We start from the raw sequence: 24,536 nt of genomic DNA, 5'->3' as shown, positions 1-24,536 counted from the left end.
ACCACTACCAACCACTTACAGATCAAGTCGAACCAGCACCAGCCAGCACCAACCAAACCAGCACCGCACCAATAAGAACCGACCCAACAACATCACTGTACAAAATAGACCCAGACAAGCGCCTGCGCACCCTTCGTGCACTTTCCCATAGGTGCGACAAGAGTTCTCAGCTCCTCCAGAGTGTCGCTGACGGTATGTTCGGGCAGGAGCGAGGCGTTCTGCCGCATTATGAGTGTGTACGTCGTTTTGTATGCGCACTTCAAAACCGCAATGTCTCGTCGATTTTCGCGCTCCACGGTTGGTGATAGGCCAAAAAAGTCGAAGAAACTATCCTCATCCATTGACCAAGGCTCCGTGGGCTCAGTTGCACCGACCAATGGCGGAGTTAGCAGCAGAAACCTGCGATTTGTACCCGTTAGCTTGAAAATGATTCCAGAGAATTCATGAGACAAAACATTTCTACTCTTTCCGTCTCTTCCCCTCCAGGCAGAAACTGCAGGACAGACTTACATTCGTCTTTGGTAATCGAGAAATCTTGACATGGCAGAGGAACCCGATGTTTGAGTGCTCTGTAAGGTCACGAGGGAGCGCAGCATTTCAAAGAGATGTACGAATTCCGACGAGCCTGTCACAGTCTCGCCTACCAGGAGAACAATGAGCGTAACCCATGTCGACAAAGTCAATACTTGTTCTGCGCTTCCTTGCATAGCGTCCTGCCGTAGCCGAGTAATGATGGCGGTACGGCCACTTTCGGCATGGCTGCGCAGATTGGCCTGTTGGATTCCCAGATGAAACGCTGACACAACTGACACAGCCCGCTCCACTAGAGGGTCCTGGTGAGCCAACGGTAAGATGAGGTTGCGGTATCCGTTATCCTCAGCATCATAAATAACCATGTATGGCGCGATGACTCTTGCAACTGCAAAGGGTTATTAGTCTGCCGAGTAAATGTGCGACTGACTACTGATTAGTGGCCGACTTCGAGGTGCATACTCACAGTGATCAAAAAGCATCATCTGCTCCGGTCTATGTGTCTGGAGCGAGGGAATCAATGGCGTGTTGGCTTCTTGAGCAAAACCTATCAATGAGAATGCCTGCAGGAGCGGCTGTTGTACAGTTGCAGTGTCTGCATGAGAAATTCCCGAACAAGAGGGCGAGACCACTGCAGCCTCGATTTCGCAATCTTCATCTTCGTCCTCTGTGGAATGGCCGCGGCCTTCGTCTAATGTTGCCCGTACTTCTTTCCAATATCTGTGCGGCCCATCGTTCAGCTTGATTCTGTCGCCTTGCTGCAGCCGCTCGCTATAGGAAGGATCACGGGGAAGTGAAGATGCTTTCACTACCCGTGATGTGTAGTTCTCGACAAAACGATAGGTCTTTCCCACCCCAGAGCACTCAAGGCCTCTTTTCACGCACTTGAAGCATTGAGGAGTGCCTTTGTCGCATTTAATTCTCCTCTTAGTGCACTGCCGGCAGCTGTCGTACCGCATGTCTTTGCTGTGAATATCCCGCTGATACCATCGATCCCACAAGGAAGTGATTGGGCTGCAGCCTGCTACAGCACCATCGTGTCATTCATTGAAGACCAAAAGAGAGGAGTAGAGGAGGGAAGTAGCTTTGGAAGAACTACAACAAGCTGAGGGAAATGGGTGATAAGCAATACTTCGAATTGAGATAAGGAAAGTCAAAAGCTTAAATTCCTCATGTGCGGGGTCTTTCAGCCGATTCCGGTCACGGCATAAGGTAACAGTAATAGCAAAGTTCGTGGCCCTCATGACGGGGATCACTCGGCAGTAAAGGCAAGAAATGCAGAACTGAGGATTTCAAACTCAGTCCCTAGTGAAAACTTGCTACAGAATCTGGCGGAGACGATCTACAGATGCACACATAGGTCGTCAAGTCAATTCGAGAGCACATGCGAGACATTGCGCTTGGAAAACTAATGAGCCTGCACTTTGCCCGTGATCTATAGTTTTGCAGGCTTGCAGCATTTTGACCCCTCCTGGTACACCTCTTGACTGCTCAAATTCTTGTTGCTGGGAACATCGATGGACGGATTTGCTTCAAAGAAATCAGCGGGTCGTAGATGTACCGAGTGAATTTCAACAGGCATGACTGGCCAGTCCTAGCTTGCTGTTAGTGAAGTCTTGAATGTCGGCCGACGGCACTGTTTTACATACCTCAACTCGTGGATTATGTGTCAGCCCAAAAACCGACCACAGTACCACGTCTTCATCTTCAACATTATCGCCTCGTGCCACAGCGTCAGCAACACCACCGACCTCTTTTGTCGACTGCAAGGTGAAGCGACCGCCCGCGTAAAGCTCGTCATCTTTGTACTTTGTGACCCAAAGATGGTGTTGTGCGAAAGACGCGCGTTTGTACTGAATGCATCCAGGGTCTGCCAGTAGCAGCTGAGTGGCCGGTGGCGTGAGTTTGTAGCCTACAGGGTTGCCGCTGATCCGGTTCTTGCGGGATGTGTTCACCATCTTGAAAACGCGGTTGTACTGGGGCGCAGCATCGGCCCAGCCAGAGAGCTTGATCGGCGATTTACGCACTTCGTAGTAGTCGCCTCTGGGATTTGTTGCTGCATTGAGCGGCACCATGTGAGATTCCTCTTGTATGACAGTGTTGCGATGACCGTCAATAGCGGGATCGATTCGAAACGCGAAGATGTGTTGATGGTTTTGGGCCAAGACGCCAGGCCCTACAACGTTGCCATAGTCGCTAGTCTTTCCGGGGTCGATATTGACGGAGCTGACGATTCCAGTAGCACGTGTCTCGATATCGATACCGCCCGACTGGTCGAATTTGTATGCAAAGATGTACTCGTAGTTTGCCAAGGTAATGATAAACTGCACCACCAGCTCGCGGCTGCGTGTGACCACCGCACGGCCAGTCCGCCAATTAGTGTGCTTCCAGCCAATTCCATTGTCCTGCTCGTGTAGACAGATGACGTTGGATTGAGGAGAGATATCACCTTTGGAATTGATGGTCCATGCGTCAAAGTATTTGATGACTCCAAGGCAGTCGCAGCCCAATGAAAGATTGTTGGCACAGTTTCCGGCGCCACCGTCGCCGAAGTCAAAAGCTTGCTTCCGGTTGAAGGGCGCGCGAGCATCTGCGTAGGGTACCGTCATTTCGCTGATCGAGAGGCGGTACAGGACGCTGCGGCCATCATAATGAACATCGTGAATGACGGCTCCTTCTCGGGGGTTGAAAGACACTCTGAATCTCCATTTCTGCCATTCGACCAAAGAGTTGTCGGTGACTTTGAAAGACGGTCCGTCGGGCTGTACGACATTGAGCGTCTTGAGATCCTTTCTTGTTCCGTTTGGCAGCAGCTCAGGTACATATTCCGCATTCGCGCAGTGATCGAGAATCTTGGCCTCATTCTGTGTTTTGGTCTCAATACCATCGCCTCTTCCACCGGTAGCGAGGCGTTCGATGCGGATGATCTCGCGTTTGTGGAAGTCCATGATAGGAATAAGAGGTAGCGGGAAAGCGTAGAAGTTGGAATCAGGGTTGCCGTTGCGTGTGTCTTGGGCAAAGATGAGACCTTGAAAGAAGCGGCGATTCTCGTCTGTGAGATCAAGACCGCCGTATGGCCATGGCTCGACAACGACCTCGAAGCCATCGGGGAGTGTAAACTCCTTCAAAGCATCTTGAAACGACTTCGACTCTTTGCACACCTCGACCAAGATGTCGAACTCATCACTAGCGCATGGTTAGCATTAGGCCACATTAAGAGAGTACTGCGACGTACAGAGTGAGAGCAGCCTGATGCTCTTTGCCGATGACTTCGTGCTCGAGCACCTTCCCAGATTCGATGTCGACCGTGGCTTCGTGGTAGTACGGGACTTTGTCAGTACCAATCACGTCGTATTGGCACTTAGCAAGACGCTTCGGAGTGGTGAACGGGAGCTCTCCTCGGTGTTCAGCATCAAGGAAGGCACTCAGATCTCCCTTGCGCGGCTCCTGGATAAAGATCTCACGGAAGCTGATCACTTCTTTGTCATGATTAGCCAACAAGGCGTTCCTTGCTCGTTTAATCTCAGTAGCAGAGATGCTCTGGAGCGGATGAATCGAAAACATAGCCATGGATAAGGGAAAGACCGAGGCGTGGATTGGTCCGATGGTCATTTGACCAGGTAGCGAGCCAGCAATTTCTGGAAGAGGCAGCGAGTCAACATCAATGTACATCGTGGCATGGGCGCAGCAGTAGCCCGTAACCATTGTAAAAGCGTGACACATCAAAATCAGGATGCCGATTTGATCAAATGCCTATCGGCACCCGCGGACGCTCAATTCCAGGCGGAAACATGCGCCGCGTGGAAGGTCTAATGAGAATGGGTACGGATCTGGGTTGCGATGATACACAAAGACTGCTGGACTGATTGCCGAAAGGGCGGCGTCAAGGGTTCCGCGCGTTCAGCTCTCCTCAGTATCCAATCATCGTCGGCGATAGCACTGAGCTCCACTCAACTGCTGCGTTGCCGCTAAACCGCAATCGGTAACGAAAGTGAGAAAACTCCAACCCCACGTCCTCGGCAGCGCCATTTCTTGCGTACGGAGCAAGTCGATATGCTGTGGTAAGGTTTCATTGCTCCCATCCGACTTCTTGCTGGCTTGCTTAATTTGGCAACGAAAACGAGAACTTCATTGCTACGGCCTTGCGGATATCAATGAACTCGGCTCATGCAGAAAGGAAACCGTTGACGATATGTGCTTATCTCTTTTCTCGCTTTTGCTGTTTCAAAGCGCTGATGCGGCTACGATGTACGCCCTATTTGATATCGCGTTATCTTCTAATCAAGCCATCGCTCGTGGTGCCAGCCGCGAATCAGGGCAGCATAGCTTCCCTCCAGACTAGGTAGGCTGCACGAGCAGTGGTCGTTTCAAATAGCAGCCTCATTCTCTTGTCATCACGATTATGCAGACTCGCTTTGACTACGGCGATTCGCCATCTTGTTCCATTTCAATAGTTTCGATCAAGCTGTCAAAGAACCAGGGCACAGGCGCTGGCACTATGGAGCTGATTGAAAGCTCCTCTATTACGAAGAAGGGCGATGACGACTCGAAAGCAACGGTATCATCAGCAGAAATCGGCAACATGCAAGAGCTGCCACGCAAGTTTTCAGTATGGTCGCTCGGCGCATTACTTGCTTGTCTCATGGCGACTTGGGAGGCCCTCACAAGCGTTGTCGCCCAGGCGTTGATCAGCGGCGGCGCCCCTTGTCTGTTCTACAACTAGTGAGCACGATCTTCAGCAGATAGTCAAGATTGCAAAACTAATCACTGGCATACAGCATTATCTCCTTCCTTGGTACAATGGCATTAGCTTGCTCGATGGCTGAGATTGCGTCGATCTATCCAACGGCAGGAGGCGAGTCTCAACCGAATCGGCTGGCAACGAATTTCATGACATTAACGTTTGTAACAGGCCAGTATCATTGGGTAGCGTGTCTTGCGCCTCGCTCGTCACGAGCCACAGCATCTTGGTTCACAGGTTGGATCTCTATCGGTGGCCAGATCGTCCTCACCGCATCCGCTGCATTTGCTGCCGGCCTGCAGCTTTTGGGACTTGTAAACCTGAACAATCCCGACTTCGTTCCTCAGCGCTGGCAAGGCGTGTTATTCTACTGGCTCGTACTCGGCTACGTTCTTGTCATCAATGTGTGGGGCTCGCGATTCTTATCGCATGCGAACATAGCGGCAGGCGTTTTGCACGTCGTCGGCTTTGTGGTTGTCATTACGGTGATCGGCGCCACGACCGAGACTAAGCACAGCGCTGCATATGTTTTCACAGAGGTGTCAAACTCAAGCGGATGGCAGTCAGACGGAATCGCTTGGCTGGTGGGCTTACTATCGACAGTGTATCCATTCCTAGGGTTAGCTGATCCCCATGATTTACATGCTATCGAATGGTCTAACTCTACCAGATACGATGCCGCCGCTCATTTGGCAGAAGAGCTTCACAATCCTGCACGAAACGTCCCGATTGCTATGATAGGCTCGATTGCAGTCAACGGCTTGCTTGGCTTTATCTACTGTATCGTGCTGCTCTTTTGTCTCGGCGACTTGGACAGCCTCCTCGAATCGACAACAGGCTTCCCGTTCATGCAATTATTCCTCAACTCCACACGAAGCAGAGCCGGTGCAACGGTCCTAGCACTCATCATCTCTCTCACTGCCGTGGGAGGTGCTTTTGCAGGGCTCATCTCGACCAGCCGCACGGCTTGGGCCTTTGCCCGTGACGGCGCCATGCCTTTTAGCAAATACTTCGCTCACCTGCATTCGGAAAGACAAGTACCCGTGCGGATGTGCGTCTTGCTCACAGTCGTTCAGGGCCTCATTGGCCTAATCTACGTCGGGAACACGACAGCTTTCAACGCCATTCTCTCTATGTCCATCCTGGGCATGTATGCGAGCTATGTGGTTCCGATTGCTTTCATGCTCATCTACGGGCGCGCACCTAGCCCTCACCGCACTCTGCGGTTTGGACCATTCAGACTGGGGAAATGGGGAGTTGCTGTCAATGTTATCGCTCTTGCTTGGGGTGTGTTGGCTATGCTCTTCAGCATGTTCCCGTCTTATCAGCCGGTCACGCCACAGAACATGAACTACTCGTCTGTTGTGATGGCTGGATGGATTGCTGTTGGGGCTGCTTACTTCTATGTGTTCCAGCGCAGATCGTACGAGGGTCCCTCAGATCTGAGCAGTGAGCTGCTTTGAGTACATTGAATGCAAAAGCCGTCGCTACCAATCAATGGAGCCCTTGTCTTGGAACTTGTACACTGCAACATATTATTCACTATTATTCAGTCTCAATCCTGATCTAAAAGGATCGATTCTAGTCATGTAAATGACGTAAAACCGTTACCGATCAACACGGAAATCGATTGTCCACAGGATGATGCCCGATATGAAAGTGGTCATGTTTCCTTACAGTTCCCGACTCTAGACTTGTTCACAGGCAAATCCCAGGTCTTTGTGCTCTTGGCCATCAACCAGGTAAGCTGAATTAAGCCCCCACGCAGCGTAATCCTGACCTTTCTTTGTACATGAAGCCCGCGCATCTATCTCCTCAAGCGAAGATCGCAAAGGCAACATGACAGCACCGATCTGGTCGAAGCAGTTCATCAAGTTCTCTGCTGTGAGATTTCTCGGGTTGGGCGTATCCCGTATTATGTTTCCGAAGCATCGTCGAGGCTGTCGCAGCGATAAGCTGCACGGTTTCGCGGGGACTGAGCCATCACAATAGCAAGTTGCTGCGACTGAGGAGACATCACCGCGTTCATGAGTGTTTCAGCTATGCACTCTGGCTATCGTGGCTCCGATACCAGATCAGAGTCTGTGGCGAAAACCCTGAGACCGCCCTATTGATTAGAATGCTCATCAAAATCCAACACGCGCCCTCCTGCACCCTCAACGTAGCGCCTAAAATAGCTCCTGATCACACACCAGGACTCATACATCATCCTCATAACTCCCGCGGCAATTTGGCCCCACATTCCCAGTCCTGGCGCGAAACCCATGAGGAATATAAAAGTAACGGGCAAAACCCATGTGCCCGTCCACATCAACTTTGCAATATCGAACGCCGTCATGAGGATCCCGGAAACACCCATCAGACATGTCCCTTGGGCAAAGTGATCAAGCCAGCCGCGAGATGAGGTATACCATGGGATCAGGCGAATGCCGTACTCCAGTGTTTCACGGTAGGACATCGTGATCGAAAGCAAGGGAATCGCGATGTATCCCGAGAGAAAGATTGCTAGGCAAGTGAACACCGTCGTCGCGCAAGCGTGGGTCATCGAGTGTGCGAGGAAGTCTCCGAATGCCGAGGTTTTGAGCTCGTAGTGGTGACCGCAAGTTGGACATCTGGAGTACGTGTGCTGCAGTGGGTCACGATTCCGGAGAGATGAAAGACAGAGTTCATGGACGTATTTCTGGCTTCCGGAGCATTTGCATGGATGCAGCAAACCGCCGCACTCGTTGCTAGGCGTCCCGTAGCTAGGTTGGCCGGTGCCCGGATCAGTGGTTGGATTTTCCGTCTCGAAGCAAATGCGACAAGTCCTCGGAGCTGATTCTGGCTGCGGAGGAGTCGGAGAAGCAGACGCCCGATGGGACATGATGTCGGGCGGCAAGCCCACCTTGCGGCGGTCTGCCTTCAGGCGAGAGATCAATGGTCGTTCACGTATGAGGCGCAGCGGTCCCTCTGCCACAAGGCGACGTTCGGCTTGAAGCTAAGCCCCGTTCTTCTGGCGATCCCGCTATGCTTTGTAGCAAGCGTAGCAGTAGGCGAGTGACGGGCCTTTAACAAAAGTCCAGGCGGAAAGTATGTATGATGCAGGAAGTCCGCTAGAGGCCCGAGACTGAATCCTTCGCTTGGTTTCGGCTGTCCGCAAGGATTGGGAATGGTGGAACGACACCTTTTTTGTGGAAGATGAGACTGTCGAAGCTCGAAATGGGAGTTGTACACGATGCAAAGCTCGAACACGCGAACTTCTTAGTCATCAGTCGCTGGACGTGCAGTCTGCAGCTTCGACCGTTGCGGTAGGCCATCCGTCGCACCCGGCTGTACCAATTGTCCCAGACAAGTCTTCAGACCAGTCTCGAGATATAAGTCTAAGCGCCAACAGGCTCCAGGCAAAGCAAGCAAGTTCATTATCAAACATTGCCAGATATTCAAAAGTCGATTGACAGATTGAGACTGTTGCTGGGAGAGTCAACGATGCTGTGATGCTCGTGGTGCCTGAGGCTCGGGAAGCGGCCGAGCACGTGACAGATCGCGCTTCCGCAAGGACGCGAGTTATTGGCGCTCTGGCAGTTGTTGTCGGCGAAGCTCTGCAAGACGAAGACAGCCCTCGCCGTCGGATGGGAGGCAACATCCAACATCATGACGTGCTTTGTGCTTGAAGGCCCGACTTCAGGCGTGCAGAAGGGTGCACCGACCGCCATGTCCGCACCACTTCTTCCGTGCGGCTCCACCTGAGCGGACCAGCTTCCTCACGGGAAATGGCGAGCGCGTGAAGCCTGGAGCCCACCTATACCAGAGCTGATAGTATCGTTGATGCGCGCACAGGCAGTATCCGCCGGCGCAGCGGCAACAACGCGCGAACGTCTGCACGCCTGCACGAAAGATGCTACTTTGGTAGTTCGCACCATCGCAAGCGACTCCTGCCAATCCTGGAGGCACGATAACCGCTGCATTCCAAGGCGTGGCGGGAGGTCGGCATGGCCCTCATCGCATTGGTCCGTCCAGCTAATTGGCATCGCGCTATCGCCTTGTTGCTGCTCTCCCGGCACTACCAGTAGGTGCCCTGCTTTGCATCCAGCAGCCTTGTCGATCTATCTGCCCGCAGCGACGCTACAGTTGCTTCAAGCGAGTGATCATCCGTTCTAGACACGCCCACCTACACACAGGACGATCGTCCGCCCTCGACATCCAACACCCCGCGGCGAGGGAACGCGCATCGCAGGATGACTTCTTTTGCAGCAGCTCCGCCGCGCGGTTGTGCGATTCGATTTCGCGTTTTCTCGAGCGACTTCTGCTGCTTGCCACTCCGCATCCTCGCGCGGAGACCGCTCGGACATTTGCTGCATCAACGCGCCCGTGAAGCTCAGTTCTCCATCACCACCTGCCTTAACGAGGGAGGCGCCGCGCCCCATGCGTCCGTACCTACTTTAGCCGCATCGCGCTAACAATCCTGCATCCTGCGTCTACCACTCACGTCAAATGATCCTGCCGAGGCTCGCTGAAGCATCCCAAGCATCTCAAGCATGGCAAGGTTAATCTCCCGACGCACTTGGCAGAGCTTGTCCGGCTCCTTCTGCTATCGGAGACAATGCCACTCACGACCCCGCCGGCTTTGCAGCGTGCCGTGTCCGATCATTAGACTGCGGGCCATTCACATACCGGATGTCGCCTCAATAGGATGTGCTTGAATCTGCCGTCCCTGTCTTCAAGTCCACTTCCATTCTCATTGGGCAGGTGGTCTATTGCGCTATCAACAACGACTTCGACTAGCACGGCCTATCAGTGTACGCTAAACACTTTGAAATCACACGACCGCCGGTGGTCTTAACCTTGCACCACCTTTGGAAGCCTCGTGTATACAATCTTCCCGGATGTAGGGCTCGTCATCGCCTGCGGAGGCGCACTGTCGCAATACCGGAACCCTCTGCATCTGGAAGGTGTCAATACCAAGGTAACAACGCTATCAAGGCGCCATGCAGGAGATGCGCAGGTGGTCCTCTCACACCATCCTCGCCGCGCTTGGCTCAAGTCAGAAGGTCAAGCTCGCAATGGCCAAGTGAGCGTGTCTCCTTTGCCTATATAAGGACCGTCCTCGACAACAATTGTGGCAATCATCCAACACACTCGCTCTACAGCCTCTCGCTTCTCACGCTTCCATCGCACGAGCCTTCAAGATGCATCACCAGATTGCCGCCTCCCTTCTGGTGGCCTCCGCCGGTCTTTCGATCGCCGCGCCTGCTGCCGACATCAACAAGAAGACCTTCCAGCTGCAACAAGTTCAAGCCGGACAGAACTACCTCTCTGGTCCTCTGTCGCTTGACCATGCCTACGGCAAATACGCTCGCCTTGGTGCTGTCGCTCCCGCTGATGTGAAGGCTGCTGCCGCCGCCGCCGTTCAGTCGGGATCCGTGTCTGCCAACCCGCAACAGGTACGTATTCGACGGACGTACTCGCTCTGTGGCATCATCAAAGCTAACGATAGCAAAGTACGACGCCGCCTACCTGTCTCCCGTCTCTGTCGGTGGCCAGACTCTCTACCTTGACTTCGACACTGGCAGCTCTGATCTGTATGTCAACAATGTCTTCCAATCCCCTCAGCCACTAACCCTTCACTAGCTGGGTCTTCTCTACCGAGACACCTTCCAGCGAATCCACTGGTCACTCCAAGTACAACCCTTCGACTTCTGGAAGGAAGCTGTCCGGAGAGACCTGGGAGATCGGTTACGCTGATGGCTCCGGCGCCAGTGGCGATGTCTACGCCGACAAGGTCGTCGTTGGACCCGTCACTGCCACCTCGCAGGCAGTCGAAGCTGCAACTTCGGTCTCTTCCTCCTTCACCCAGAACACGGATACCGACGGCCTTCTCGGCCTGGCATTCAGCAGCATCAACACTGTTGAGCCGCAACAGCAGACGACCTTCTTCGACACTGTCAAGAGCTCTCTTGCTAAGCCTCTGTTCGCTGTCGACCTGAAGAAGGGAACCGCTGGTACTTACGACTTCGGCTACATTGACAGCTCCAAGTACACCGGCGCCATCACCTATGTCTCGGTGGACTCCAGCCAAGGCTTCTGGCAGTTCAACGCCGGCGGCTACAGCACTGGAAGCTCCACCTCCACCTCTGGCAGCATTGGCAAGGCTATTGCCGACACTGGCACCACTCTCCTTCTCATCCCGGATGCTCCCGTCACCGCATACTACCGTCAGGTCTCCGGCGCTTCCTACAGCAACTCCCAGGGTGGCTACATCTTCCCCTGCTCTGCCAAGCTCCCGAACTTCAACGTCAACATTGGTGGCAAGGTCTTCACTATTCCCGGCTCTTACATCAACTTCGCACCTGTCTCTGGAACCTACTGCTTCGGCGGCATCCAGTCCAACGAGGGTCTTGGTGGCCTTTCTATCTTCGGCGACATCTTCCTCAAGTCCGTCTACGCCATCTTCGACCAGACTCAGAGCAGCCCTCGTCTTGGCTTCGCCGCTCAGTCTTAGATGATGTGCCCAAGTGGGAGGTCCGTGATTGAAGAGAAAGTTTACGACATTTTTCGCGATTGAACGCAGAGAAGCGGTGGCCATGAAAAAGGGTGAGAAGTACGACACCGGCGAATGGTCAGGGAGGAGGGCTCCATTTACAAAAGGATATACACTTAGAAAAGCTGCAATCGAGCATTGGTCATCCTCAAACGCCGCCTCAAGATTTCTCAGTATCGTTTTTCCATGCCCGCTACAGTCAAAAACTCTTACCCCACAGATTCCTCCTCGTTTTGCGCGCCCCAATCAGTGTGTCTCACAACAAGGTTTACACCAAAGCGCATTTGTCGCAGTGGCGCCACACGCCGCGATCGAGAGCTCTATCTGACTTTCTACATCCAGCTGCGATTCCCGCTCACCCGCCTGACTTGCAAGCCATGGCATATATGTTTCGCCACCTGTGCGCCTGCGTCAACCGCAAGTCAGCTTTCGCAAAGTGCATTGGAGAGCCCTGTCAACGGCTGCCGCCACCATGGTGACAGACGAGGAGTGCAGGAGCCTCCTCCATGCCGGCTCCATCATCAAGCCCAATCCCGACATCTCTGGCATCGGCGTCATGCTGGCATTCCTGATCAGCGCCTATGTTTCTTTCACGGCAGTTCTCGGCGCATATATTTCCGGCATGGTCGAGCCAGAGCTGCTGGCTTCCGTGGACTCCAGGATCATGCGCATCAGGTCTCGCGTCGAAAAGCACCCCAGGATACATCGCGTCTTGCGACAGACCGTCCTCGCTTTCAGCGATCAGCAAATCGTCACCGGTATCGCCATCATGATCGCAGGCTTCGTCGGCCTCCACAAGGGCGACATTAGTGTCTACCACTACCAGATCGTACTCTACCTGGCCTGGCTGTCTAGCTCCGTTCATCTCTCGGCTCTGACGCTTCTCCGGCCTTACTTGAACGCACATCCAGGCGTCAAAGCGTGGCGTCTCACCGGCATGCTCGTACTCTTCCTCATGCTTGTCATCGGCCTGGTGCCCACTGTCAGCTACGACTGGGGAATCGTGAGCTATTCAGGCACCGGTAGCATTTCCGTCGGCAAAGACCAGCCCACTGGCTGGGGCATGCCCGCCGTGTGTTTCTGGGGCAAAGCGTACGGCGATGGCGTCAACAACGATGCGCCAATCGGCTACATTCTACTGGTCGTGAGCTACCTGTGGAAAGTCGGGGACTTGTTCGCTTTCACGCGCAGTTTGTATGGATCGGGCGTTCGCCGACCGCTGGAGAGAATGATCGCCTCCGCGCTGTCAAAGCCTGCGAGGCGGTACGTTCAGACTCGCCGGAGGCGGTGGCTCTGGCAATTTAGGATGTTGCTCGTGCCGACTGTGCCTTTGATCGCTTTTCTGGAGCTTCTGGCTTCGTTCTCGGCTTCGCTCTGGATCTCGGTCCTTGGCCTCGTCTTCGGTACCGTGCAAGTGGTGGTTCCGCGTAATCAGAACTATGAGCAGATTGCTTCTCAGGAAGACGAGTGGGGCTTCGGCCAGCTTGTGCCGCTGGTCCTTCTAATTCAGCCGCTGGGTGCTATTTCAGAGCATCTGTATACGGGGCGGCGCATGAACGCGAATGCACAAGCTAACGGAGACGCGCTGGGAGAGAATCGAACCGACGCGAGGGACGAGCCTCAAGTGCGATCTCAACCAGGGGAGTCTAAAGGCCCGACGACAGAGGCAAGGACTGCGGCGTCAGAACGCCTAAAAGTCTTGATCGAAATTCTTGGTCGGACAGAGCGGAGGCAAACGCTGCACGAGATCGGAGCGGACGCTCAAAGGAGCTTATCCGACGTCCTGCTCTCCTCGCGACTGTTGACGGTCCTTGTCATTCTCCTGCACCTCACATTGCTGTTTGGCACAGTCCTCATTCTGTTTTTGGACGTGATCTCAATCGGAATTCTGCGAGGTCAAAATTGGCAGTTTGCTTTGCTTGCGATCGCGTTCTATGTTGCGGCTTCTTGGGGGACGATGCTGTTGTTTGCGCCATTCAGCAGGCTTGGGAGAGGTATTGCGGAGCATAGAGAAGTCTTTCACGAGGAAGGCAGAGAGCGCAGTTGATATATCTATACTCTGAAAGTTATTGCCAGGACCCTTCAGACGTTCTCCCCTTCTCCAGCCCCCAACAGTAGGCGAGACTGGAGCTCCATGCTCAGTGCCAGTGAGGCCCAACTGCTTGTTACCACCTCTAGCAGCTCTCTATCACTTTCGTCTCCTGAATCAACGCGCTCGCACAGTGTCTTAACGGCTTTGACGATCTCGCCGGCCCCATTAGCAACATCAGTCTCACTGGCACTGATCCGCAGCACCTCCTCTTTCCATGCAATCTTGTGGAGATCTTGAATGGAATGGACGTCCTTGATCTTGCCCTCGTCGACGGTGCGCTTTATCCAGTGGCGGTCTTGGAAGCGCATCAAATTAGCCACGAGAGTCGCCAGGCGCGCGTACTTGCTCCACTGGGCCGAATATTCTTGTACTAAGCCGCGAGCAGAGTGGTTATTATCATTCTCACATGCCGAAGCCAGAATGACGGCTCGAGTCTCGATGCAGTATCGTTTGGCCTCTCGTTCGAGGCAGCGGTAGAGACTCTCTGCGTTTGGAACCTGTCCGCTATTCTTGCGTCCATCTAAGCACTTGGTGGCGACGCAGAAGCTGTGGACTGCGTTGTAGATTGCGAGATAGTCTTTAGGGGCGAGCTCCACCGGTTGCGCGGAGTCTCTTGTGCCTGCGTAGATCTCTGATAGACGATCTTCGATCCATGTGAAAGTCTGGGCCGAATCTTTGGACCTATGTGCGCGTGATGGTGACTTTTGGCGCTGGGAAGTCCGCGGTGCAGCCGGCGCAGATGTTGTGGGCTCTGACATTGAAGGTGATTTTGAGGGGATTGCACCAACAGCCGGCAGGCCGGCAATTTCTGCTATTACATATCTTGACAATTCATTGGATTTGAGTCACGATTCTTGAGCTGTTATGAGTCCCAGGCAACAGCGGGGGATTCAGCTGACTGTCCGTATGAGATCATGCTGCTGATGCTTCACATGACTGGGTTCGCATCACCGCATTTGTCACAACAGCCGTCGGATCGAACATGATTTCCCGACAGTCACAAGTGCTGAAGCCAGAGAATGTGCGGTCTAGCAAACAAGGATTGTTGTGAAATCTGGGTATCCTATACGTTATGTTGTTACACGCTGTGGCTTCGCATTTGTATATTTATGCCAATGCTATCCCATCCATCTCTGCTCAATTGACCGTCACATTGCAGCGCGCATTGGGCACGAAAAGTCTTCTTGCCTTCATGCTCTGATCGGCGGTCCACTAGGCTCGAGCTGCGAGCAGAGTGATCAAGCTCTTTGGGCGGGTGATTTCCGCCGAATAGGGAGCAAGCCGCACCAGTTGCATGAGCCATTTCAATCCCTCTTAACCTTCTCCATTCTCAAGTCATAACTTGAAGCATGATCAGTCGCGTCTTCTCATCCGATTTGGTAACGGGCCTCCGTTCCATAATCCACATCCGAGACTTCAGGTCGCCTATTTCGCGTTGCCCAGCTCCTTACCAACCCACTTCTCTAGACCGCCCTGAGCAATGATGTCCTGGACGTTGGGCGGAAGCTCGCCGACACTCTGCTTCCACTCCTCGCCGCTCTCGCCCTCCTTGATAATGACTTGGCTGCGGCGCACGTCCCAAGTGAAAGTCCAGCCGGTGCGAACGGTCAGATTGTTCTTGGGCTTACTCTCGGGAGCAGGAGGCGGCGAGTCCAGGCTTTGGCTGTTTTCGGCAGGCTCGGTGATAGCGGCCTTGCCGGATTGGCCGGTGGCGGATTGGGAGGCCTCGGGGGAGAACTCGGCGCGCAGACGCTCGATGAGCTTGGGGACCTCGACGCCCATAAGAGCGTTGTTGATGCTGTTGCGGGAGAAGATGTTGCCGAAGGAACCAGAGACGACGAGCGGGATGCCCTTGGCCAGGATGGCGGTGGCGGCTTGCTCGCGCGAGCTGCCACAGCCGAAGTTGAAGCCGGACACAAGGATGTCGCCTTTGCGGGCGATCTTGGCGAATTCGGTGTCGTAGTTTTCCATTGTCACGGAAGACATCTTGGCCGGGTCGGCGGAGAAGGCGTCATCGTAAGTGTACTTGCCGGGGTAGATGGCGTCGGTGTTGACGTTGTCAGCATTGCACCAGACGATCTCGCCGGTGACCTTCTCGGGAAAGCCGGGGAGGATCTCAGTGAGCCCGCCCTCGGTCTTGCTATCCGCGGACTCAGAAGCAGATGCAGTGGAGCCGGTAAGGTCCTCCTCGCCTTGGGCGATGGCAGCCTCGGCATCCTTGATGAGTTTGTCCAAGGCATCCTCGATGGAGAAGCTGGTGTAGCCACCCTCTCCACGCATGACACCCTCCCAGCCCTCGGGCTTCTGGTAGCTGCCGGGGCCAGCAATCTTACCCTTCAGAGCGCTGGCGGCGACAACCTCGGGAGAGGAGAGGTACGCTTTGGCGTCAGTGCTGCCCATGCGACCCTTGAAGTTGCGGTTCGACGCGGAGATACCGACCTCGCCAGGCTCAAGAAGTCCGGTACCGAGGCCGATGCAAGGACCGCAGCCAGAGGGCAGTTCCTGAGCGCCAGCCTCAACAAGAGCTTGCCAGTCACCCTGCTCCATAGCGGCTTGCTGCTCAGGGAGCGAGGCAGCAGCAATGTAAAAGTTGACGCCGGGAGCGATCTTCGGGATCTTGCCACCATTCTCCTTTGCAGCATCCTTGAAGACCTTGGCGGCCGCGGCAATATCGCTCCTCCTGCTGTTGGTGCACGAAACAAGGTAGGCCTTGTTGACCTTGATGTCTTGCTCCTCGAGCTCAGAAAGCGGCGTGGCAACCTTGACGCTGTTGGGTCCGGAGACGTAGGGAGTAAGGGTGGCAAGGTCGAGGTAAAGCTCCTTCGCATAGGTCGCGTTCTTGTCGGCGGAAAGTGGGTTGCTCAAAAGCTCGTCCAGGCGCTCATGGTTGAAGCGCGAGTTGGTAGGGCTAGCGGTCTCCGACGTACGGGTGTTGTAGACGGAGGCTTCGGTAGCCTTCGAACGCAGCCAGCCCTTCAGCACATCATCGATGGGGAAAAGACCGCTAAGAGCGCCCCACTCGGTGGTCATGTTGGCGATGGCCAGGCGGTCGTCAACAGGGAGAGTCTTCATGGTCTCCTCGGTTCCGGTGAACTCAATGGCGTGGTTGAGGACTTCGTCGTTGTTGAACAGACCGCAAAGCGCAACGATCACGTCCTTTCCAGTAACGCCCTCGGGGAGTACGCCAGTGAAGGTGACCTTGGCGATGGGAGGAATCTGCCACCAAGTCCTGCCCGTAGCCCAAATGCTCGCTGCGTCAGTCCTGACCACCGGTGTACCCAAGCATCCAACGCCGCCGTACATGTTCGTGTGGCTGTCACTCGCGACAGCCAACGTTCCCGGCCACGCGTAGCCCTCTTCGACCATGATCTGGTGTCCAATACCCCGACCCGCGGGGTAGAAGTCGACACCTTGCTTCTCGGCGAAACCCTCGATCTGCGCGTATTTCTTTAGGTTCTTCTCGGTCTTGTTCTGCACATCGTGGTCCAGGGTCATTACGATCTGCTTCGGGTTGTGGATGTTCTCGGCGCCGATGGACATGAACTTGGTCGCGACGGGCCAGGAGTTGTCGTGGGTCATGCAGTGGTGCGGAGAGAGTGTGACATAGTCGCCAGAGCGTACAACCTTGCCGTCGGCCAGACCGAGACTATAGCGCTGTACGATCTTCTCTGTGAGGGTCTGAGGGGTGGCGGAGACGGCAGGTCTGTTGAGAAGCTCAGGAGGCGCATTCTCCAGCTGGCTGTGGAAGGCGTGGACCTCTTCGGCCTGGTACAATGCGCGCGTGGTGTGGAGGTATCGAGGGGTGTGCTGGAGGGTCTGAGGCGTCCGCAACAGGCATCGTTGCGCGGCGAGGGAGGTGTGTGGTCGGGGTGTGAGGGCTGGGAGTCTGGCGAGCCTCTGGAGGCTTCTGGTGGCGCGAAGGGAGGCCATGGCTGTGTTGTGTGCCGCCGTCGCGGAGGATAAGTTACTCTATCTCTCTGCGATCATGCAGATAAATGTACAGCAGATCGAAAGAAAGTTGCCGTGACTGGGAACAGCGGCCAATGACAAGCTGGAGAAAAAAGATGAGACGGGGCCGGATGTTTGGCGTCGCGAGCCGAATCTTTGAAGCTCCGCAGCGAATCCGGGGAAACAGCGCGATTGACGGCCGATGTCGCCATCAATTCGATGCTTGCGCGGTAGATTTGGTGGCAATTTGATTGACCATTTGATTGACCGGCTAAAGTCGAACCGCCGCCAATACCGACATCGCAACAAGCTCCTCGGCCGCCTTGAGTCAGTCCAGCAGGGTGCAGACCCCTCAGTTGCCCCTCCATTGACTCAGAAAAGTATCGTCACATACAGCTGCCAGTCACAAAAGTTAGGTACCTTGATAAATACCGGGTGGGTCCCTCATTCTTCACACATTTCCTTCCCAAACACATTCACTTCCAACATGCCGTCAAGAGAAGACGTCCACTACTTTGGCGCCGGCCCCGCGCCTCTGCCCACTGCCGTGCTGGAGGAGGCTTCCAAGGTGCTGCTGAACTACAACGACTCGGGCATCGGCATCACAGAGATCTCCCACCGCTCAGCAGACGCCAACGCCATCCTCGCCCATACCCAGTCTGGCCTCCGACAGCTGCTCGACATTCCCGAATCAGACGGCCCGGATGGCTACCAGATCTTGTTCCTGCAGGGCGGTGGCAGCGGAGAGTTTAGCGCCGTCGTCTACCACATGGTCTCCATCTGGGTCGCGCGGAAGGCCAAAGAGCTGGGCGGCGACGAGGACAAGCTCCGCGAGGAGGTGAAGAAGATGAAACTGGACTACCTCGTCACTGGCTCTTGGTCTCTGAAGGCCTCTCAGGAAGCTGCCCGCCTCGCCGGGGCTGAGCATGTCAACATCGTCACAGACTCGCGCAAGCACCGCGACGGCAAGTTCGGCACCATTGCATCGCCAGACACTTATACCCCGACCGCGGACACCGACGCCACCGCACTTACCTACTACTGCGACAACGAGACCGTCGATGGCGTCGAGTTCCAGGCCGCGCCTGACGGCGCCAACCTCGTCGCGGACATGAGCTCCAACTTCCTTTCCCGCCCAGTCGACGTGCGGAAACACGCTGCAATCTTCGGCGGTGCCCAAAAGAACATCGGAACCACCGGCATCACCATCGCCATCGTCTCCAACCGTATCCTACCCCCTCACACGCCCATGGCAGATGCCGGCCTGCTGCGCAAGCTTGGCCTGCCCGTCGGCCCTGTCGTGCTGGACTGGCCAACGATCGCGAAGAACAACAGCTTGTACAACACTCTGCCGATCTTCGACGTCTGGATCGCTGGACAAGTGATGCAGAAGCTGCTCGACGCTTCCACCGGCTCGCCGCGCATCGCCACCCAGCAAAGCGAGTCCGACCGCAAAGCTGCGACACTGTACGCTGAACTTGACGGCAGTGATGCCTACCACGTCGTGCCGGACAACAGCGTGCGTAGCCGCATGAACTTGTGTTTCCGTGTCAGGGGCGGCGATGCCGAGGCTGAGAAGGCTTTCCTCAAGGGCGCAGAGAGCAGGGGTTTGCTGGGTCTGAAGGGTCACCGCAGCGTGGGAGGCATAAGGTGCAGCAACTACAACGCTGTGCCCGTGTCTGCGGTGGAGAAGCTGGCGAAGTACATGAAGGAGTTTGCGGAGGGTAAGATCTGAGTGTAGAGGGTATTTGCAGCTTAGGAATGGCGTAGCCAAAGGTCTCGAGGTGTTTTTTGCATGTTCAGCGTTCTACAGGAAGATCGCCACACGATGGCACAAAAGTGTATGAAAAGATAAAAGTATCTGACCACAAAGGTTACTCCACCGTTGATGCTCGTGTCCATTCCGAGGCTTGATTCAAGTTCCCGTGTCATTTGCCCTGGAGAGGCAACCAAAGTTGGAAGACAAGAAATTGCCGTAGCGCTTGAAGGCCTTGTTTGCGCGTCCAACGTGGGTCGACCTCGAGATTGCGACCCTGACAAGGAATCCACGTGATTTTGAGAAGGACTGCAATCTCCCGTGTAGTGCGTCGCCGCTAGAATGGATTTCGCAGTGACCGGCTCTGGATATTTCCATCCATTGCTGTTCTGCGTCTCGAGCAATTTTCTTTGTGGTGCTTTGCCGAAACAATCCGTGCAATAAATACCTTATTATCTCGCGGCGGAGTGAGCGCGGCCGTGTTTGATGATGTCTGCATTTCGCTTTCTTCTTGAGAAAGCCTGAAGAGCTCAACAGAAGATTTCCTCTGTCGTTCTCCGCACCACGTCGTAGGCACCGTAATCGCTCCAGAATCGGATGTCTCGTTGTCCACGGCCAAGAGGAACTCTGCGGCTAAGCAGCGATGGTTTTCAACATCTTCAACGACTGCGACTTCTGCTCAGACTCCGACTCTGGCTCCGGCTGGTGCTTCGACTCCTGCTTCTGCTTCTGCTCACACTCCGACTGGGGCTCCGACTGACTTCTCTTTCGCGCTCCCTCTCTTTCATCACCTTCTCTCTCTCAGCGACACGCTCCTCCTGCCGCCGCCAGTGGCTACCCTCCTCGTAGTCTTTACTGATCCCAAGCGCGCGCCTGAGCTTCTCGCTCTCCTCGATCTTTGCCTTCGCCAGCTCGTGCACCTGATGGCTCTTGAGGCCTTTCGAGCTAGGTCCGCCGCCCGTCCTTGCCTGCTCTGCCTCGAGTTTCTTCCTTAGCTCGTCGCATCTATCGTCGATCTCATCCTCATCGACCCTGCAAGAAAGATCTTGTAAGCATCAAAGTCCGCTGCCCGACTTCCCTCCTGCGCGAACACTCACCCTTCCTCTTCTAACCGATCCCTCAGCTCGAACACTTTCACCTCGATCTCTCTCTTTCTCTCGTGCTCGATGATTCCTTTGTCGGGTTGCCGCTGCCGAAGCTTCAAGTCTTCTACAGCGCCGGGCTTGGGGTACGGCGCTGCGTTGTCGCGCGGTTTTAGGTGTGAGAGGTTGCGCTGCACGTAGCCGGAAGTGCCACTGCCGCGGGGCGTGGAGAGGCCGACGTTCGAGGACATGGTCGCGTTGGCTTCTGATGTCGGGAGTGGGAGGGTTGTTGGTTGCGACGTGATGCGATGCGCAATGCGAGGCGGGCGCGGGGTTGGTGCCGCTTGCATGTGAAAGTTCGGCACGTGATGCGGCTGGCTTGCAGGCGGTTCATGGTGCTTGGGGATTTGTTATCAGAGCAGGCTCATTGACTCTGGATCGCAAATTGTGCGATCGTTCTTCACTCAGTTGCAAACAACATATCACAAAGGTAACAACTCAATATGTGAGCAAGGACCTTTGCAGGCCTGTCCAAAATTTTGCTCGCTTGCCAGCATGCACATTTCCACAAACCGCAACTACTTATCTAGTCATGTATATTACACAGTGCTGGGATCCCACGCCCTCCAAGCTGACCGTCGAATGAGCGACCTATCTCGGGTTCGAGCCAAATTGCCCGGCGTATCGTCGTGTCCCGAAGCAAAAGCCTGACGAGATCGCGACCCATCGCCCGCTCCCGCCCTGCCGTCTTGTGCTTTTTATGTCCCTTTCTCTGGAAAGTGGCGAGCAGAGTTTTGTACCATGGAGAGCCGATGCCGCACGCTAGGATAGGACTGAGGTGGAGACATTCACCAGATGTTCAGGCTCGTCTCGGCGCCCAGCACGACAGCCATCGGTAGCAGCGAGCTCGGAGTCCTGGTGCGGGTGGAGACATCCCCGTGCTGTCTATAAAGAACTGTCACTTTTCTTCATGAATGTCCAAGCCTCAGCCATCGATCAATTTGACACAACCAATCGCCGCAGCAGCCGCAACGCCACCCAGGACGACCATCTCCAAGGCGCTCTTGGAGCAGTTCCGCCAGCTGCTAACTCCAATGAAAGCAGTCTTGACCCATCCGAAAGCGAACAGCGCTAGTGCCATCACGAATATACTCCACCGCAAGGCGACGGCGGGGTTTGAGATAATCAAGTACGGCGCTAAGGGGACCAGACCGCCGCTCACGTAGCCCAGCGCCACGGTCAGCCCCGAAAGGTAGGCCCTGGATGCGGCGTACTCTTCTTCTTCCATGTTGTGATGGAAGCACATTAAGAACTTCTTCATCTGCTCACCGTCGTCATCCTGTTCGCGCAGGGTAAGCAGGATCGCGTCGAGGGTCGGCTGCGGAAAGTTGTAGGCAGAGAAACACTCGCGGACCATGTCTGCCGTCTTCTCGGGGTCGGACGAAACGATCGCAGTGGTGTCTGTGAGGTTGGCGATGTAGGATTCGCGTTCGCTTTTGGCGCTCAGGAAGCCTCCGAGGCCCATCGAAATGGCTCCAGCGACGAGTTCAGCTAGGCCGCCATAAATGATAACGTTTGGATCTCCAAGCGCTGAGAGTCCGGCGGTCAGAGCGAAGGGAACCGTGAGTCCGTCGGAGAGACCGATGGTCACATCGCCGAAGAAGCGGGCGTCGAAGAATGAGCTGACGTTGAAGCGGCTTCTCGAGGAAGCTTCTATCGAGTTGGCTTCTGGGTCTTGGAGGCGGGGTTGAGAGTTCTTGTCGCGCAAAAGCGGCGTGCAGACGGCGTCTTTTCGTTTCTCCGGCATGCTCGTCGTGGACGGGACGACGTCGACTTCTGTGTATGTGAGCGACGACGTAACCAGTGAAGCTTTGATATGTCGATCTTCTAAGGACCTGAGTGGAATGGAACGTAATGAGGAAATGCCCTACTGGTCAAAGTGAAAATAAGATAAATGCCGGGTGCGTGGCATGGCCAGCAAAGGGCGAGGACGATGCTGGCGAAGAGCTCTGGACCAATGGCGCACAGGCTTAGGGTCAGCAGTGCTCTTCCCCAGGTCTACGACTATGCAAGGCGGAGTTTTTGCTGCTCCGGTGTTTTGGCGGGCAGAGACGTCGCCGCGATGCAGGCCAGCTGCACCTGCCCAGCTACTGCAGGCGATGCGAAAGGTCAGCGTGGTGCACGGAGGTGAGAAAGCGTGCCTGAGGGTGGTTTGGCTGCCCTTGCAGGGCTGTAGCGCCGGACGCACTCGCACCAATCGCAGATCGCCAGATGGTCAGCGGGGCTCGAGGCCGCCGTGGCTGTCGCAACCGCACTTCACCGCGGTCATCCCGGCCTTCTATCTATGCTCCATCGCCGTCCGACGACAGCTGAGGCCAGAGCCAACTCCAGGATGACACAATGCTCCCTGGGATGAGTGACACAAGGTGGTCTTACTTTGAAGAGGTACATTTATCTTACCTACCTTATAGATGAGCGCGCCTCCGTCGGCGCCCGCGGGTCCGGCACCTCCAGCCTTCCTATGCGCTTGCTGACATGGTCAAAACCCAAACCACCATTCCGGCACCGCATTCCTAGAATGGCAACATGACTTCCAAATGTGTCGCTACGTGGATGGGTCGATGAGCGTTGCCGCAACACAAACGAAAGGTCGTCTTCGGAATGCGCGGTAACATGTGATGTTGATGCCAAATACTGAAGGCTCAATCACATCGACACAAAAGCACCGGCATACCCTTCATAGACTCGAATCCTTGATTTCTAAATTGAACATTGAAAATCTCAGCCCGTCATGGTCAATCTGGCACTTGTTCTCGTTCTTGCACTCTCTCTGTCGCCTTGTGTCGTCTCCGGACAACGTGCTTCCTCCTGGCACCGCCCAAACGACAAGTCGCTCTCCAGCACCGATCTCGACGCTTACCATTGTGGCCGCGAATGCAAGCAAAATTTTCTGAAAGGCATCCAAACCGACCGCGCAGGTTTCGGGGACTTCTCCTTCGATGCCGATTTCTGCCGCACAGCCGACAGCTTCACGGAGTCAAGCGAGCCTGGTGATGTCTTGAAGGTGCAGTCGTACATCAATGACACAACTTCATGGAACCTACCTGGAGGCGCTACACTATATCGCGTTCAGTACGTGTCCGTCGGGCTAGATACCAAAAAAGTCCCCGCCACTGCGTTTGTAATCCTTCCGTTCGCGAAGAGACCCGACAATGAGCCTTTCCCGATAGTAGCCTACGCGCATGGGACCATTGGTACTTTCTACGGCTGTGCACCCTCAAGCTCATACAACCTTTACGATTACGACACATGGAGACCTCTTTACCTCGCTGGGTATGCCGTCGTTGCTACAGACTATGCCGGCCTGGGAAACAACTACGCCTCACACCACTATCTTGCCAGCACCCTAGCAGCAGGGGACATTTACTACAGTGTGATTGCTGCAAAGAAGGCGTTTGGATCGATCTTAGGCAACAAGTGGGCATCGACCGGCCATTCACAAGGCGGTGGCGCCGTGTGGGCACTTGTTGAAAGCGAATATGTTACATCGTCCGCGCCTCGTTCCCAAGAACATGCCCTCGAGTTCGTCGGTGGCGTCTCAATCTCTCCCGCTCCAAGGTTCGCAGACATCGTCAAGACCTTCGCCCAGCAGAACCAGACGACTACGCTTTGCGCTTATGCCCCCTTTTCCTACCAGAGGTGTGCACAATCAATTTTTTACTTGATAACTTGATTGATTGATTGTTGACTAAGCAATCAATCAAGTTGCGCCTCATGACCAATCAATCAATTCACGAGAGTCGAAATTGATTGATGAATTGCAATTCAAAAGATGGCCGATGATACAGTAGGGTTAGGGTTGGGGTAAA

The 24,536-nt window shown here is 54.9% G+C and overlaps 11 protein-coding genes across 11 annotated transcripts; 5 read left to right on the top strand and 6 right to left on the bottom strand.

Annotated features, from left to right (window-relative positions):
* Positions 1-92: 92 nt before the first annotated feature.
* WHR41_09207 (uncharacterized protein) lies at positions 93-1,490 on the bottom strand (the record flags this gene model as incomplete). The annotated part of the gene is made up of 3 exons (XM_069377811.1): positions 93-399; positions 511-919; positions 998-1,490. The coding sequence occupies 3 exons, from the start codon at positions 1,488-1,490 to the stop codon at positions 93-95; spliced, it is 1,209 nt and encodes a 402-aa protein (XP_069225064.1).
* A 439-nt stretch (positions 1,491-1,929) lies between these two features.
* On the bottom strand, positions 1,930-4,358 carry WHR41_09206 (uncharacterized protein). The gene is made up of 3 exons (XM_069377810.1): positions 3,767-4,358; positions 2,181-3,717; positions 1,930-2,125 (listed from the first exon to the last, which is right to left on the bottom strand). Exons 1-3 carry the CDS (start codon positions 4,252-4,254, stop codon positions 1,967-1,969), a joined length of 2,184 nt encoding a protein of 727 aa, XP_069225065.1. The 5' UTR covers positions 4,255-4,358; the 3' UTR covers positions 1,930-1,966.
* A 671-nt stretch (positions 4,359-5,029) lies between these two features.
* On the top strand, positions 5,030-6,735 carry WHR41_09205 (uncharacterized protein; the record flags this gene model as incomplete). Its single annotated transcript, XM_069377809.1, has 4 exons — positions 5,030-5,253; positions 5,310-5,386; positions 5,444-5,891; positions 5,943-6,735. The coding sequence occupies 4 exons, from the start codon at positions 5,030-5,032 to the stop codon at positions 6,733-6,735; spliced, it is 1,542 nt and encodes a 513-aa protein (XP_069225066.1).
* A 3,702-nt stretch (positions 6,736-10,437) lies between these two features.
* Positions 10,438-11,750, top strand: WHR41_09204 (uncharacterized protein; the record flags this gene model as incomplete). The annotated part of the gene is made up of 3 exons (XM_069377808.1): positions 10,438-10,692; positions 10,751-10,830; positions 10,880-11,750. 3 exons carry the CDS (start codon positions 10,438-10,440, stop codon positions 11,748-11,750), a joined length of 1,206 nt encoding a protein of 401 aa, XP_069225067.1.
* A 511-nt stretch (positions 11,751-12,261) lies between these two features.
* Positions 12,262-13,836, top strand: WHR41_09203 (uncharacterized protein; the record flags this gene model as incomplete). The annotated part of the gene is made up of 1 exon (XM_069377807.1): positions 12,262-13,836. One exon carries the CDS (start codon positions 12,262-12,264, stop codon positions 13,834-13,836), a length of 1,575 nt encoding a protein of 524 aa, XP_069225061.1.
* A 35-nt stretch (positions 13,837-13,871) lies between these two features.
* Positions 13,872-14,639, bottom strand: WHR41_09202 (uncharacterized protein; the record flags this gene model as incomplete). Its single annotated transcript, XM_069377806.1, has 1 exon — positions 13,872-14,639. One exon carries the CDS (start codon positions 14,637-14,639, stop codon positions 13,872-13,874), a length of 768 nt encoding a protein of 255 aa, XP_069225062.1.
* A 667-nt stretch (positions 14,640-15,306) lies between these two features.
* WHR41_09201 (uncharacterized protein) lies at positions 15,307-17,811 on the bottom strand (the record flags this gene model as incomplete). The annotated part of the gene is made up of 1 exon (XM_069377805.1): positions 15,307-17,811. The coding sequence occupies one exon, from the start codon at positions 17,809-17,811 to the stop codon at positions 15,307-15,309; it is 2,505 nt and encodes an 834-aa protein (XP_069225068.1).
* A 505-nt stretch (positions 17,812-18,316) lies between these two features.
* Positions 18,317-19,564, top strand: WHR41_09200 (uncharacterized protein; the record flags this gene model as incomplete). Its single annotated transcript, XM_069377804.1, has 1 exon — positions 18,317-19,564. One exon carries the CDS (start codon positions 18,317-18,319, stop codon positions 19,562-19,564), a length of 1,248 nt encoding a protein of 415 aa, XP_069225063.1.
* Positions 19,565-19,587: 23 nt separating this feature from the next.
* Positions 19,588-20,974, bottom strand: CWC21 (Pre-mRNA-splicing factor CWC21). The gene is made up of 2 exons (XM_069377803.1): positions 20,683-20,974; positions 19,588-20,617 (listed from the first exon to the last, which is right to left on the bottom strand). Exons 1-2 carry the CDS (start codon positions 20,916-20,918, stop codon positions 20,245-20,247), a joined length of 609 nt encoding a protein of 202 aa, XP_069225070.1. The 5' UTR covers positions 20,919-20,974; the 3' UTR covers positions 19,588-20,244.
* Positions 20,975-21,652: 678 nt separating this feature from the next.
* Positions 21,653-22,474, bottom strand: WHR41_09198 (uncharacterized protein; the record flags this gene model as incomplete). Its single annotated transcript, XM_069377802.1, has 1 exon — positions 21,653-22,474. The coding sequence occupies one exon, from the start codon at positions 22,472-22,474 to the stop codon at positions 21,653-21,655; it is 822 nt and encodes a 273-aa protein (XP_069225071.1).
* Positions 22,475-23,458: 984 nt separating this feature from the next.
* WHR41_09197 (uncharacterized protein) lies at positions 23,459-24,400 on the top strand (the record flags this gene model as incomplete). The annotated part of the gene is made up of 1 exon (XM_069377801.1): positions 23,459-24,400. One exon carries the CDS (start codon positions 23,459-23,461, stop codon positions 24,398-24,400), a length of 942 nt encoding a protein of 313 aa, XP_069225069.1.
* Between the last annotated feature and the right edge of the window lie 136 nt (positions 24,401-24,536).

Source organism: Cladosporium halotolerans, assembly GCF_011745625.1.
Source record: "Cladosporium halotolerans strain TM138-S3 chromosome Unknown Sca91, whole genome shotgun sequence".
In the NCBI taxonomy this organism is placed as follows: domain Eukaryota; kingdom Fungi; phylum Ascomycota; class Dothideomycetes; order Cladosporiales; family Cladosporiaceae; genus Cladosporium; species Cladosporium halotolerans.
The sequence above is the reverse complement of the archived record's forward strand: the minus strand, read 5'-3'. Positions and strand labels throughout refer to the sequence as shown.

What these genes read in the sequence shown, in the direction of transcription:
- CWC21 (XM_069377803.1), bottom strand. Translation starts at nt 20,918, where the DNA reads ATGTCCTCGAACGTCGGCCTCTCCACGCCCCGCGGCAGTGGCACTTCC. An exon ending in GATCGGTTAGAAGAGGAAGG is followed by an intron (nt 20,618 to 20,682) that starts GTGAGTGTTCGC and finishes TCTTTCTTGCAG; the next exon opens with GGTCGATGAGGATGAGATCG.
- WHR41_09206 (XM_069377810.1), bottom strand. Translation starts at nt 4,254, where the DNA reads ATGTGTCACGCTTTTACAATGGTTACGGGCTACTGCTGCGCCCATGCC. An exon ending in CATCAGGCTGCTCTCACTCT is followed by an intron (nt 3,718 to 3,766) that starts GTACGTCGCAGT and finishes ACCATGCGCTAG; the next exon opens with TGATGAGTTCGACATCTTGG. An exon ending in CACATAATCCACGAGTTGAG is followed by an intron (nt 2,126 to 2,180) that starts GTATGTAAAACA and finishes ACAGCAAGCTAG; the next exon opens with GACTGGCCAGTCATGCCTGT.